Source organism: Mus musculus, chromosome 4, assembly GCF_000001635.26.
Source record: "Mus musculus strain C57BL/6J chromosome 4, GRCm38.p6 C57BL/6J".
Classification (NCBI taxonomy): Eukaryota; Metazoa; Chordata; class Mammalia; order Rodentia; family Muridae; genus Mus; species Mus musculus.
Window position 1 is genome coordinate 140,579,671 of NC_000070.6, and position 13,812 is coordinate 140,593,482.

General features: G+C 54.5%; 1 protein-coding gene across 20 annotated transcripts in view; it reads right to left on the reverse strand.

Annotated features, from left to right (window-relative positions):
• Positions 1–13,812, reverse strand: part of Arhgef10l (Rho guanine nucleotide exchange factor (GEF) 10-like) — a 151,523-nt gene that overhangs the window by 65,186 nt on the left and 72,525 nt on the right. For 12 of the 20 annotated variants that reach the window (XR_003955020.1, XR_001784205.2, XR_003955018.1 and 9 more), the window contains 6 exons: positions 13,423–13,506; positions 12,148–12,317; positions 7,114–7,230; positions 4,154–4,262; positions 1,155–1,261; positions 719–796 (listed from right to left, as the gene is read on the reverse strand). Coding sequence is in view for 15 of the 20 variants with exons in the window: in XM_030253821.1 (XP_030109681.1) it covers positions 719–796; positions 1,155–1,261; positions 4,154–4,262; positions 7,114–7,230; positions 12,148–12,317; positions 13,423–13,506 (665 nt within the window). In the remaining 5 variants the exon portion in view is untranslated. Of the gene's footprint in view, positions 1–718; positions 797–1,154; positions 1,262–1,935; positions 3,167–4,153; positions 4,263–7,113; positions 7,231–12,147; positions 12,318–13,422; positions 13,507–13,812 lie in introns of those variants that run through there. The other 8 variants (XR_003955021.1, NM_001112722.1, XM_030253822.1 and 5 more) reach the window with 2 other exon arrangements.

Genomic DNA, 13,812 nt, shown 5'->3' on the forward strand with positions numbered 1-13,812 from the left:
AACTTCTATGCTAAGCTGGTTTGGGAGCCAGAGAATCACTTCTACACGATCTGTGTGTGTGTGTGTGAGGACTCTGGGTAGGAGGCTCGGTGCCAAGGCCGGCTGGCAGGGAAACTCGGAGCCATCTGTGTGGCTAAGCAGCGAGGTCCTTGGTCACCACAGTTTCCTGAACTCTCAAGGATAGAGTACCCTCTCCAGTCACCTCGTCTGATGCCTGTGCTCCCTCGTATGGGTCCAAAACTGACCCCACACCAGCAGTTCACTTTGCTGGTGGCCTACTCTGACATCCTTAAGGAGTCTAGGTCTCGGAGGCCCAAACCAGACAAGGGTAACACATACAACATGTCACTCAAGCATCTGCTTAGTGCCCCCCTCCCCGGGAACTCCAGTGTGAGAAAGAGGGGTCACCCGTCCCCTGCTCCCTTGCTTTGAAGATTATCTGAATGGCCAAGAAGACACAGCCCATTCCAGGCACAAAAGGAAACATGGCTTCCGTGCTCGCATTTCTGAGACCCCCAATTTTACTTCAAAATACAGCTTTCCCTGTAAACAGAGGCCATGGAAACACCTGGTGTCCCACTTGGTTGGTTCCTCCTAAGAAAAAGGTCTTTGCTTTAAAACTCCGGCAATCCCCAAATGTTCTTTATAAACCATCCTCCTCCAGGGCCCTTCCTGCCCTCATCCCACAAGACCAGGAGTCCTCCGAAGTTGCAGATACCTGGAGTATCCGCTTCAGTGACTCCACGTAGCTGCCTTCGCTCTGCACGATGGAGCCTAGGATGTGTCTCCGGACCACCTGCTCGGGCCAAGAGTACAGTCAGCGTGTGGGAACCAAGGAACAGAACCAGTACCTAATGCGTGAAGGATCCCAAAGGCAAGAAGGGGACCCGACAGCTACAGGAGCCCCAGAGCCACATGGGACACACCGAGAGACACACCTGTTCCGGTGGTCATGAGGTCAGTGGGTCGTAAGCAACCCAAACGTACCTCACCATCCCCAGCCCCCCCACACACACACACTGCATGAAACACAGTGTCCAGTTCCCTACCAAAGGCCACCCTCATGTCCATAGTCACTCAGATTTCTAACTTGCATGGCCCCAGGCACCAGGCTGGGAGCCTCTCCCTGCAGACCTCCCCACATCCCCACAGACCTGCTGAGGACTCAAGCCATCCGGCATGGGGCCCAGCTCTGGCGCGGGAGGTTTGATGTCTGTCACACCAACCTCCAGGAGCCCCATATCTTCTTCTTCTGAGTCACCTGGAAAGACAAATGGGAAGATGGCACAGCTAAGGTGGGGACCCAATGGCATGGCACGCTCTGCTCAGGCCCCAGGAGATGAGAACCAATCAGGCAACCCCAATCCCATCTGAAAACAGCTGCCCCTGAGCCAAATGGGTCAGTTCCAACTCCAACTCTCAGGCCCCACAAGAGGGGTCACTGTCCCTGCTGAGACCCGCCTGCTCCAGCCAGCCATGGGCCAGCCACTCATGTCCCCATCCCTGGGCACTAAAAATAGTTTTCATCTGGATGCCAAAGGGGGAAATGAGAAGACAGAGCCCTACAGGAATCAAACCATCAGCTTTGCACTTCCATTTTTAAAAAAATACAAAGATGCCCAGAGAGAGGAGGCTCAGCGGGGTGGGGCAGGGACTCCAGTCCACTGCGGCTGGGCTTAGCCTATGGCAAGAAAAAAAAAATGCCCAACAACAGCCCAAGCCCCTAAGACAAAAAGGAGGCCTGGCGGGATGCAGAAGGACCATCCTTCCAGGCTCCGAGTCTCCCACGAGAGGCTCAGCGTGATACGTCCTTGCTATTCAGTGGCTCCGGAGCCCATGGCAGCCACGGATGGCAGGAAGCGAGAGACGGAGAAAAACGAGAAGTGACAGCCAGTCCAGCTGCTGGAGAAGCAGTTCATGAAGTCAGGCCCTTACCTGAGCAGGACACAGAGGAGGAGGAGGAGGACGGACAGCGGATGAGCGCATGGGGGTGAGGGTGTGGCTGGCGAAGACCCTCCTGCCTGGCCCACATATTGCCTCGGGCATCACAGCGCACCCACCCCAGTCGCTGACTCCGTGGCTTCCTCTTCCCCCATGAGCTGCTGGGTAACATTCTTGGCCTGTGATCCGAGCCGCCCAGCTATTAATAACGTCCCTGGGGGAGGGTCATTTTAGGCCCAGGGCTAGTGGGCGGAGTGGAGAGGGTGTCCCAGAAAGAGTCCCCAGCCTCCAGGCCTGTCTACTCCCTGTCTACTCCAGGCTGTCTACCGCGGGCTCTCTCCAAAAGGAAGGAGGAGAATAAACCCTAAGTACCCCGCCTCTGTCCAGCCCACTTAGCACAGTACTGAGTGTGTGAGGCAGTGATCAGTTTGGCCGGTGTTACCCGTTACCTCTGTGAGAACTGGGTGAGATCCCAGCTGCGAGGCCATGGAGACTGGATGGGACCCAAGTCAGCATGATACCATCCTGGCATCAAAAGCCGCCAGGGCTGACCGGCCTCAAGAACGATGCCTGCTGGGCAGGACTCTTTCCTGCATACATACACTAACATGGCCTCAGAGGACGGCAACCGCTATCAGCCCCAATGCACGGAGGAGAAAGTAGGGCTGGAACAGAGGCTCCCAATGGAGGCTCGCAACGGGTGCTCCCTGGCTTGGAGCCATGTTCCTTCCAAGCGCCAGTCCATGTGTGAGACCGGCAACAGACACTCCCCGGATGAGGCCTCCTCCCAGCCAAGGAGGCACCCTCAGAATTCTGCCCAGACATCACTAACCATTAACCTACTGCCCTACATCTCTGTCCCCGCATCTTCTTGTCTGTTGTCACCAAAGACAACACATCCCAGGTGCTGAGTCTTGCTGGGAACCCAATGAGGGCCCCGGTCTGAACAATACCCGGAAGAGGGGATCAGTACCCTGGTGGGATTTGGACACTTGGGTGGAGGGGGGAGGTCAGAGAAACTGGGTTCTCTGGGAAGAGTGGCCAGGATAGAGAGAAGACCAAGACAATGGCGGGTGAGCATGAGGACAGAAGAACCTTCGCCTCCTGCTGGTAGCTACTCCCAGGTGAAGCCTGCACTGGCAGGTGCAGGAGCTGCCGGCCTTGTTGGTGCCTGCAGAGCATGAAGGCCCAGGCAGCTGAGACGTGAGCAAAAAAAAAAAAAAAAAAAAGAGGCAACACAGGACCCTCTCTCCACCTGCGTCATTTCCTCACGCAACCCTCCCCTCAACCACTCGCATGACTCACCCCAGAGGGTGAAATGCCACCTCATCAGAGGACTCGGCACACACACCCCATCTTCCTCCTCTGCTCCCTCCACCACCCGCCCCGGCCCCTCCCCCACCCCTAGAGCGCCTGTTGTGACTGAAGGACATCATACTACCCCATTTCTCACACCTTCATCTCTCGTCTGGCCAGAGCATTGGCTTTTCCAGAAGCCAGGGCAGAATTCCTAGCCACTCTGCCCACAGCCATATCTCAGGACTGTGGGGTCCTATTCATAACAGCCCTTAGTGCACAGCTGTTGAATAAATAAATGGTCAACTGACCGAACCTAACCATGGGAAACTTCTGTCTAAAACCTGGGTGACTCTCAGGTCTTTAAGGTCAAGAGTAAGCATCCAGTGGGCCCTTAGAGCTACCCTGACCTCCACCTCCATGCTGGTGCATCCTTAGGAAAGTCTACTACCTCTCTGCACCTGTCCCCTCATCTGCAAATTGGCACATGATACTCCTACCCCGAAGATACTTCACAAACATTGACTTCAGCTCCCCAGCATCTCATGAGCCACCCTTCCCTATTTGTATATTGCCTTCCCTCTGCACCCGGAGCCCCAGGAAGAAATGCTGTTAAGAGTCACTGAGGACAGTGTTTGGGAGGCATTCAATAAGTACTGGTGAGACAAAGATGGACAAAGAACATTCTAGAAAAGGCCAGGTGAACCAGGAGACAGGAGGGCAACAGCCAGGGCCACACGCTGACATGAGGCCCCAAGGCTCACAGAAGAAACCAACCATACAGGTCAGAGGTGTGGGGAGCAAGCTGGGACTGACCCAGATATCTGGGGTTCAGTTCCAAAGAGGCCAGACACCAGTGGTATCACCCCCAGCACGCCCCACCCCCAGCACGCTGCTGAGCAAAGCCCCTGCTCACCGAGGACATCTTTCCTATGCAGAAAGGAGACTTTTCGCATGACGGCCATCCGGGTCTTCTCCAGCCCATCCCTGGTCCCGCTCTTGGCGGCCTTCATGAGCTGGGTCATCTGGGTAAAGGCAGAGGGGGCTCGTCAGAGACTGAGGGGAACCGGCACGCCTGCCTCCAAGGGACCTCAGCCCAGACATCAGAGCCAGCCAGCCCTCTTCCATCCCTCACCCGATGGGTGAGCAGCAAGACCAGGAGAGTCAGGGAGGGAGATTTACCCATGCCCCAGGGTCCCCCAGAGGACAGGAAAGAGCATATAACCTCTTTCCTCCACTTAAAGAGGTGGTTGGATGGCGAAAGGGCCAGGTCTGAGTTCAAATCCCGGCTCTGACACTCGTCAGCAAATGGACAGGTCACTCCATCTCTCTGAACCTCAGACTGAAGAGCCCAAGCTACCCTCCCAGGTTGGGCAGAAAACGAACAGGCCAGGCAGATCTAGGAAGATCACTGAGGCAACCTGCTCCCCAAGCTCTGTCCCATTGATTCATCTGCTGAGACAGATAAGAAGCCCCACCCCTCTTTCCCAACAGCCGGGTTCCATTCTGAGCCTCTGCCCACAGGGAGGGAACACTGAGGCCCCAAGATGCAGAAGCCACACCCTGGTGCTGCCAATAAAGCCAGCCAAGCGGGCCTTGAGGCAAAAGGAGGGTGATCAGAGTGGGAAGCAGATACCCGGACCTGACAGGAAACATCTGCCCCTTTGCCCTGTTCCTACCCCAGCACCAGCAGCATTAGCTACCATGATGTTCCTCAAGGGTGACCCCCGTCCAATACAAGGGCCATGTGTGGACTAGTGGGCACTCTGGCTGTGCCTGCCGTGTGACTAAGAATTAGAGATTGTGATTTCGTGTCACTGTTAATGGGAAGAGCCCCACAGCCACGGCGTGGATGTTCCAGGAAACCCCCTCCTTCCTCAGACTCTGATAAAGGTGAGGATGCAGATCTGGGAGACAGGGTCCTCCTGGGTTCAGGGCTCTCACTTTTACCTCTGACAGCTCTTTGGCTCCCAGCTGAAGGGAGCTACACACTTCTCTTCATGGGGGTCTGAGTGAGGATGGACCCAGAGCCTGAGGGTACTGAGAGTCTTGGGGAGGGGATACTGAGAGTCTGGAGGTACTGAGAGCTTGTGGGTACTGACAGCCTAGGGGTTCTAAGAGCCTAGGAGAAGCTGGGAGAGCCTAGAGGTACTGAGAGCCTTGGGGGGCTGAGAGCCTGGGGGACTGAGACCCTAGGGACTGAGAAACTGGTGGGGACCTAAGAGCCTGGGGGTTACTGAAAGCCTGGGGGGGATGAGAGCCTAGAGGATCTGAGAACTTGGGGACATTGAGAGCCTAAGGAGAGGAGGGAGCTGAGAGCCTGGGGGAGGCTTGCTGAGAGGGGGGTGGGAGGGGCTGAGACTGGAGAACCAACACAGGGTAGTGGCTTTTTAGGAACAAGACAGGTTTTCAGGAAACAGGAGAAAAGGGAAGCGGGTCCCCACCCCTCCCTGTATCCACAGTCATGATTCTTGGTCTCTTGGGAAGAAGGATCATAAGTACCTAAACCCAAAATCTAAAGGAGGAACAGACATCAACCCCAGAAACTGCCTCTCTTCTGAGACAGTGGACTATGGTGGTTATATCCCTAGATGGAGCCATCAATGGGTCTAACCTCAGAATCGTTCAAGGGGCCTTCGGGAGTCACCAGAGCCCTTCCTTCCGCTTGGCATCTTAGAGCACAGCAGGTGAACACCCCAGAAGGCTCCCCAGGCCTGGCATGTGCGCCCTTCCACACCGTGCAAGCCTCCATGGGCTCCTGCCTTCCTCTCCTTGCTCCCTTCATCGGTCGCAACCTCCAGCGATGTCTGCTGGGGTCCCTCCCTGTCCTGTTGCTGGCCCTGGTTCCTATGCAGGCAGAACTGTATGACTGACAGCATCAGAGCCCAGCATGCCCAGACAGAGCCCAACACTGCTGCTGACTGCTGGAGTGACCACCAACCACTGCCTACTTTCCTTAACGCTAAATCACAGTGGAAAGGCAGGCATCGCTGGGTGCCCCGGGGACAGTAACGGTGGCCACCATCACTAAGCTCATAGAGCCAAACGTCACCAAGTACCTTACGGGCTTCACATTCAGTCCCAGCATCCACCCTGGGGTTGCTGCTACTGAGGGCAGAGAAATGCGGACCCAGAGGGGTCTGCTGCCCAGGGTCATTCAGAGAGGAGGTAGTGAGGCTGGGACTGAACCCGGGTCCATAGGGCTCCATGGCTCATGTTGTGTGGTGCACAGTTAAGGCTAGCTACTGCTGTCAGCAGCGTTACCCAGAAGCCTAGTCCTACTATGTAGCCCACACTGGTCTTGAATTCCCAATCCTCCTGCCTTAGCCTCCCAAGTTAGAATTACAGGTGTGTGGCTACCTGGTTCTGGCTAGGAACCTGAATTAAAAAGAGAGAGAGGGCTGGCGCGATGGCTCAGCAGGTAAGAGCACTGACTGCTCTTCCAAAGGTCCTGAGTTCAAATCCCAGCAACCACATGGTGGCTCACAACCACCTGTAATGAGATCTGATGCCCTTTTCTGGTGTCTGAAGACAGCTACAGTGTACTTATGTATAATAATAAATAAATCTTAAAAAAAGAGAGAGAGAGAGAGAGAACCCCAGGTCATTCTCAAGGGGTTAAGTGCAATGCCACCAGGCATTCTTGGGGCTCATTGGCACCCTTGTGGCAGGTGTAAGGCAGGGCGGGGGGGGGGCATGTCTAGGCAAAAATGAGGAAGTGGAAGGAACAGTTGGCTCATGGCTCCGCCCTCCTGCAGTGCAGATGTGAAGGACAACCAGGTGACAGACTCCCCAGGCTCACCCCCCACTCCTCTGTGGGCCAGCAGAACGCCCCACCCCCACCCCTGGGGCCAGGAGCAAGGGATGTGACAGTACCTTACAATCGCACTTGAGCTTCAGCTCCTGCATGTCTCTACCCCCAACTCTCAAAGCCAAGATGTCTCTCTTAGTCCTGACGTATCTCTCCTTTAGCCTAGTCAGGTCTGGAGAAAGCTGGGGCCCCAAGCGGCCAGGCAGAAGGAGAGCAGGCGAGAAGAGCAGGCGGGACAGCGAGGACACAAAACACAGACAACAGGGGAAAAGGAGACTCAGGTCACATGGCAGACGGACAATCGGGGCAGGCGGACAGGATAGCAGTCTGGGTGCGTCCAGCTGGAATCTGCACCTACGGCTTTCAGCTCAGCATGCCAGGCAGCTGAAACTGGGTCTCTACTGCAGGGAATCCCAGCTGCTGGGCAGCAGAGTGGACAGGGAAGTGAGCCCAGATGTCCCTCTCATGGAGAAAGGGAAACAATCCTTAGATACCCCAGGCCTGACGATGGGGCTTACAGCATAAGAGGTTGTGAGATGGATGGCTGACAGGGGGTAGGTGGGTTGAGTGACAGGGTAGGGACAATGAACAGTTATGTGGGCAAATGCCTAGAGAAAGGGACACGTGGTTAGAGGATGGCTGGACTGATGAGTGGACGGCATAGAGAGATGGATATGTACAAGGATGGACAGATGGACAGGTGGGTGGGTGGATAGGTGGGTGGATGGGTAGGTGGGTGGGTGGATGGATGGATGGGTGGGTGAGTGGATGGGTGAGTGGGTGGATGGGTGGATGTGTGGATGGATGGGTGGGTGGGTGGATGGGTAGATGGGTGGGTGAGTGGGTGGATGGATGGGTGAGTGGGTGGATGGATGGGTGAGTAGGTGGGTGGATGGATGGGTGAGTGGGTGGATGGATGGGTGAGTGGGTGGATGGATGGGTGAGTGGGTGGGTAGATGGATGGATGGATGGATGGATGGATGGATGGGTGGATGGATGGATGGATGGATGGATGGATGGATGGATGGATGGATGGATGGATGGATGGGTGGGTGGGTGGGAGGGTGGATAGATGTATGATAGGTGAATGAACAAATAAACAAACAATTGTCTACATTTGGATGGGTAGCTCCAGCTGGGCAAATGGATGATGGACAGACAGCAGGATGTCCAGAGGCAGTGCTGAGCTAGTAAATACTTACCAACTGGTTCTTGGGGATACAAGCCCTGAGTCTTGGTGTCTCCGCAGTGTGCAAACCCTCACCCTGGCCAGCCAGGTGCTATCAAAGTAACACCATTGAACATGGACTTATAATGCAGACAAGCTAGCCCAAGCTGACCCTGGCATTCCCTGGAGGAAATGGTGAGTGAATCGAGGTTGTAGGGGATGGGGGGAGAAGGGAAGTGACAGAAGGAAAGAAAGGAGGGATGGGCTACAACATGGAAGCATGAACAGTGGGTAACTGGCTCACATGCTATCTGGAGAACGCTAGACAGAGAAGCAGACATTTATGCATGATTGAGATGCATACGTGTCTCCGCGTGTCCCATGTAGAGCCTGGAGCTTAGTAATGATTCAATGCTGGGAGCCATAGCATACCATCTATTACTACAGCCTCTGGGTTTATTAAATGGATGGATGGATGGATCAATGGATGGAGGAGGGATGACTGATGGCAGACGGACAGAGGGATAATGTCTTCTTACCCTTATATAAAGCCGAATCCTGGCCTTGCCAGTCACTGGCTGTTGTGTGACCATGTCACCTCCTCACCTCTCTGAGCTTCACTCATATAAATGAAACTGTTCCTGTCAGCAGCACTGCCCGCTTACCCCCAGCACACTAGGCAGGATGGGCTCTACCCTAAGCCCTGCTCAGCTATAGAGAGAAGCCATCAAGTCCCTTGGCCTCTGGCTCCTTACCTCTCTAAGGGTCAAAAGAATAGGGATGCATTAGAGCCAGGGTCACAGGCTGAGCTGAACAGAATGGGACCTGAAGTCATCGTGGGTGTTTCAGTAATGAGCCCACCCTTCCCAGACTGCCCTGGGTGGGTCACAACAATTGCTTATAAAGAGGTCACAGGCAGAGAGAAAGGGGGTCTCACACCCAGCCAACATCTGTTGACCATGGTGGCCAATAAAACAGACACTTGGGGACCAACAAAGCTCAAGGCAGATGCTCACATCTGAGACAGTAACTTCTAAGGTCCCTTTAGAGACCCTTCGATCAATTTTTGGGAGCTACAGTTGATCGGCCCGGGCATTTTGAGGTAGGGACTCCACTAGCTAGCTTGGAGCTGGGGTTCTAGTCAGAATCCACGAACAGCATACAATGCTTCCTCAGATGCCTGCCACCCAAAGCCTTGCAGCACACACGGCACACGCAGCACACAGATGCAAGCAACAGTGGCCCCGAATCACACAGTGGCTGCAATGCCAGGCAGAGAGCGGGGACCCCAGCAGCTCTGGAGAGGAAAGTCTTACAGGCAGTGCTTAGCAGCATCCCTCGGCAGAGAGGGCAGAGAGGAAAAGCCACACCCGCCTTCCCATCTGCCTGAGAACCAGCCATTAGAGCCATTAGGGAGCACACCGGCCTTAGCAGATGCATAGAGAAAAGACCCTCCTGTTAAAACCCCCTAGACCTGAATTGGGGGACGAAGAGTGCAAAACCCCATCCAACCCTAGCCCAAAGTCCCTTAAGAGGCACAAGTTCCCAATAAGCCAGAGATCTAGCACTCCTTAGGGCTCTGTGGGCCACTTGTAGCCCCTGATGTCAGAGAGTTAAAAGGCAAACTCTGATTTGAGAGTCCCTGGGAGGAAAGTCCCTGGTATCTGTGATGTCAACCAGCTCTCAAAGACTAAAGCTGCTGTTGGGTGGCACAAGTCTGCCATCTCCACCTCCTGCAGGTCCCTCTCAGGTCCCCAGCAAGAAGGTGGGAGGGAGCTAGGCATAGTGGTGCCCACACCTTTAATTCCTGCACTAGGAACTTTGTGTTCAAGGCCAGGCTAGTCTACATAGAGAAATCTTGTCTCAAAAAAACAAAGAAGAGGAAAGGGGGCAGGGGAGGAGGGGGGACGGCCCTGGGTGATGAGGAAGGACCATAACATGCCTAAGGCATCGATTCTCCATGTCACCATCTGGAGCAGCAGAGTCTGACACACCCTAATCTCCATGGAGAAGTGACTTAGGGCGTTGGGGAGTCTGTGGTGTATCACCTCCTCTCTAAGGGGGCATAGAATACCCCCTCCGAAGACAGGAAACCGTCACAGGCCTGCATGGGCTGTCTCTCCAGCCTGCAGGCACCAGGAAATCTTCTTAGGCTTCAAGAATCCTGCCCCAACTCTGACCTGGCTTTGTAAGTCCTCAGGTTTGTCCCATTGGTCCCCAACAGGTACCAGGCACTCATAGAAACAAAAAAGGTTTCTCTTTCTCTCTCCCTCCCCCTCTCCCTCTCTTTCTCTTTACAAAGATAGGGTCTCGTGGAGCCCATGCTGACCTCAGGCTTCTAAGCAGCAGATAGCAGTCTTGAACTTCTGACCCTCTTGCCTTCACCAGCCCAGCGCTGGCATTAGAGCTGCGCACCGCCAGACTTGGTTTACGAGGTGCTAAGGATCAGAGCCTCACGCACTCTGGGTAAGCACTCTACCAACTGAGCCACATCCGGAGTCCTTCTCATCAATCTTAAACTGTATCATACCCAGTATCTCCTCCTAGACCATAAAGGTTCACCTGGGTCAGGTCTTCCTGGTCTCTTAGTATCCTTCCTATGACCTATGACAACGCTCAACAGGGTCTGAAGAAGTCTGCTTTATAGGGCTGGAGAGATGGCTCAGTGGTTAAGAGCACTGACTACTCTTCCAGAGGTCCTGAGTTCAATTCCCAGCAACCACATGGTGGCTCACAACCATCTGTAATGGGATCTGACGCCCTCTTCTGGTGTGTGTCTTAAGACTGCTGCAGTGTACTTATTTATAATAATAAATAAATCTTTGGGCCGGAGTGAGCAGAGACTGAGCAAGCGGGCTTAACCGGACCAACGGGAGCGAACAGAGATCCTAAATTCAATTTCCAACAGCCACATGAAGGCTCACAACCATCTCAATGTACTTGTATACATAAAATAAATCTTTAAAAAGAGAGAGATTGACATTTAAAGGGTGATTAAACTATTTTTTAAAAAAAGAATTCTGCATTATGGTTGGCGAGCATTAAGGTCCTTCCTGTGACCTATCCTGAGAAGTCCTGGGTCCAGGCAGTTGGGCTTGGTCACCACAAAGCTGAGTGAAGGCTTTCTGAACTATACTAGCTAGCACACCTCTCCCAGGGGGCTCCTGAGACCTAGGAACAGGCAGGAATACTGTAAGCCTTACCAGGTAGTCCATGGGTGCAGCTGGAGCTAGTCACTAACCCCAGCCAGCTTGTGCCCCACCCCACCCCCATATCTAAAGGGAGCCAGCCGGTCACCTCTGGTCAAGCAGGACCCTTCAGCTTTGCCTACAGAATCTCAGACTCCGCATGGAACGCGAGAGGAGCAGGGACGGAGCAGGAGAAGGAGAACCAGATCTCCAGCCCAGAGGCTCCTCGTGTAACACACGGGAGAAAGGAGGCTGCGTGAGGTAGAGACAGCTGGAAAGCACACGCCTGGCCAGAGCAGCTCTGATGCGGCCATCGCTCACACACCACCATCACCTGTCCACTCCCAGGGCAAATGGCACTGTGTGGGTCTAAGGATGTACCTGGCAGGGCAGGAGAGCTATGTTGAATGAGCCCAGGATCCACTGTACCCATTTAGCTGGGTTAAGAAGAAATCTAAAAACCGGCCTGAGCCCATGAACATCATGAGCACTTGACCTAGTCTGTACAGAAATGCAGGGGGCAGGGGGAGCGCCTGTCTCCAGTCCAGGTCCTCTGTGGCCAAACAGCGGATCCCAGGTCACTTCCTAGCTCAGGATAACCCAATGATCTTACTGATCATGCATTCGCTCGCTATTACTGGAAATGGATGGTCCCCAGACAGGGGTCTAGTGCCTGGTCCTCACCACCCACATCCCTTCCTGAAAGAGTCCAGACTTTGAGAAACGTCCCCCAAGCTCCTCACCTTGGGCTGGAAGGACCCTCGGTGCTTAGTGGGCTCGGCCTCCGGTTTGGTCTCCTCCCCAGAGTCCTCGCTGTAGCTCTCAAACTCACTAGAGCTCCAGCCTAGGTCCTCGGTCTCACGCGGTGCTCCTGCACGATGCACATCCTCGTAAACGAGGCCCCGCTCGGCCCCTGCCAGCCAGCAACAATCTGGTGAGTCCGAGGCCCCAGCCACCCAGATCTGGAACCCCAATAGGTAAGGCATAGGAAAGGGAGGGAAGACGGAGCAAGTGTGCTGGTCTGGCCCCAGACTCAGTTCCTCTTCCTCAGAGACTATGCCAGCATGTCCCTCACCTCTCTATAGGAGAAGGGCCTGAAAAACCAGGAACACAAGAGAAATACGCTCGACATGGAGGACTCCTTAATTCCCTCTTAACACATCCCTCTGAGAACAAGATCACTCTCAGCCTCTTTGGCATTTTTTACGAAAGAAGAGAGGAACCATCAGAATCAAATCCAACTGGAGCCCTGAAAGATTTCTAATGCATCAATGGGAAGACACAGGAAGGGGCGGGACTTCCTCAACCATCCCATGTGGTCCATGCGGTCCCTCTGGGTCTGCAAGCGTCCAGGAGGGGGCGCACCCGGCCTAGAATCCAGGAGGAACTCTCCTCGATTTCAAAGACAGCAGAAAATGCTTTTGAATGGAGGAATGGGGACAATGACTTGAGTGTCCTCTCTCTAGAGGAGCAGAACCCAACTGGGCACGTGGGGGGAAGGGGGGTATGCCTCAGGAACTGTCAGGCTTGCTTTTTGAATGTAGCGCTCTCCTGAGGACCTGAGGCTTGCCAATTTGACCAGGCGGGCTAGCCTGAGGTATCTCTTATGTGGGCTCTGGGGATCAAACTTAAAGCCTCCTGCTTGGTAGCAAGCACTTTGCCTCCCGTCATGGGGAGGTTATTTTTATGCCAAGATCTAATGTCTCTAGGGACAGACCAGCAGACCACATTGGATGTGACCTTGAAGGAGGGGCTGGCTGTGCTGTTTCTACATTGGATATGCCGGCAGCTGTTGCCCATGGAAATGACTTCAGATACTGAGGATGCCCAGAGGAAGATGCACTGTGCCACCTGAGGACGGCAAAGACCAGGGCAGGGTCATCAGCTGCTTGTATATCTGCAGTTTGTGAAAGCTGGGGACAGAAGGAGAGGAAGAGGACCCCACCACCACCACCTAAGCATGGCTCTCCCTTCCCAACCTAGAGAAAGGCCAGGAAAAGAGCCACAAGAGGCCATACCGGGCTGATGGGCGTCTGGGCTCTCACAGGGGACGTCGTCATAAATCACATCTTCCTCCAGGGCAGGGAAAGTGAAGCGGTCAACTGTAACGGAGGGGAGAAAGGTCACCCACAGGGGTATACGGTGGCCGCCATGGAGGACCGACCAGCTGGCAGCCATCCGGGTGTCCTGACTTTCATCATTGCGGATACAATTCACAGCTTTCCTCTAGCCCACTCCCCCCTTCTCAGTGCCCGCCACAGACCCCACCTTGCCTCTCTCCCTGCTACATAGACCTTTATCTTGACCACAGCACCTGCAGAGAATCCATACACTGATGCTAGCCCCAGGACGGGCAGAGTGGGGGTTGGGAAATCTAGCCTGACCTGAGCCCTGGACCTCCTAGAAAG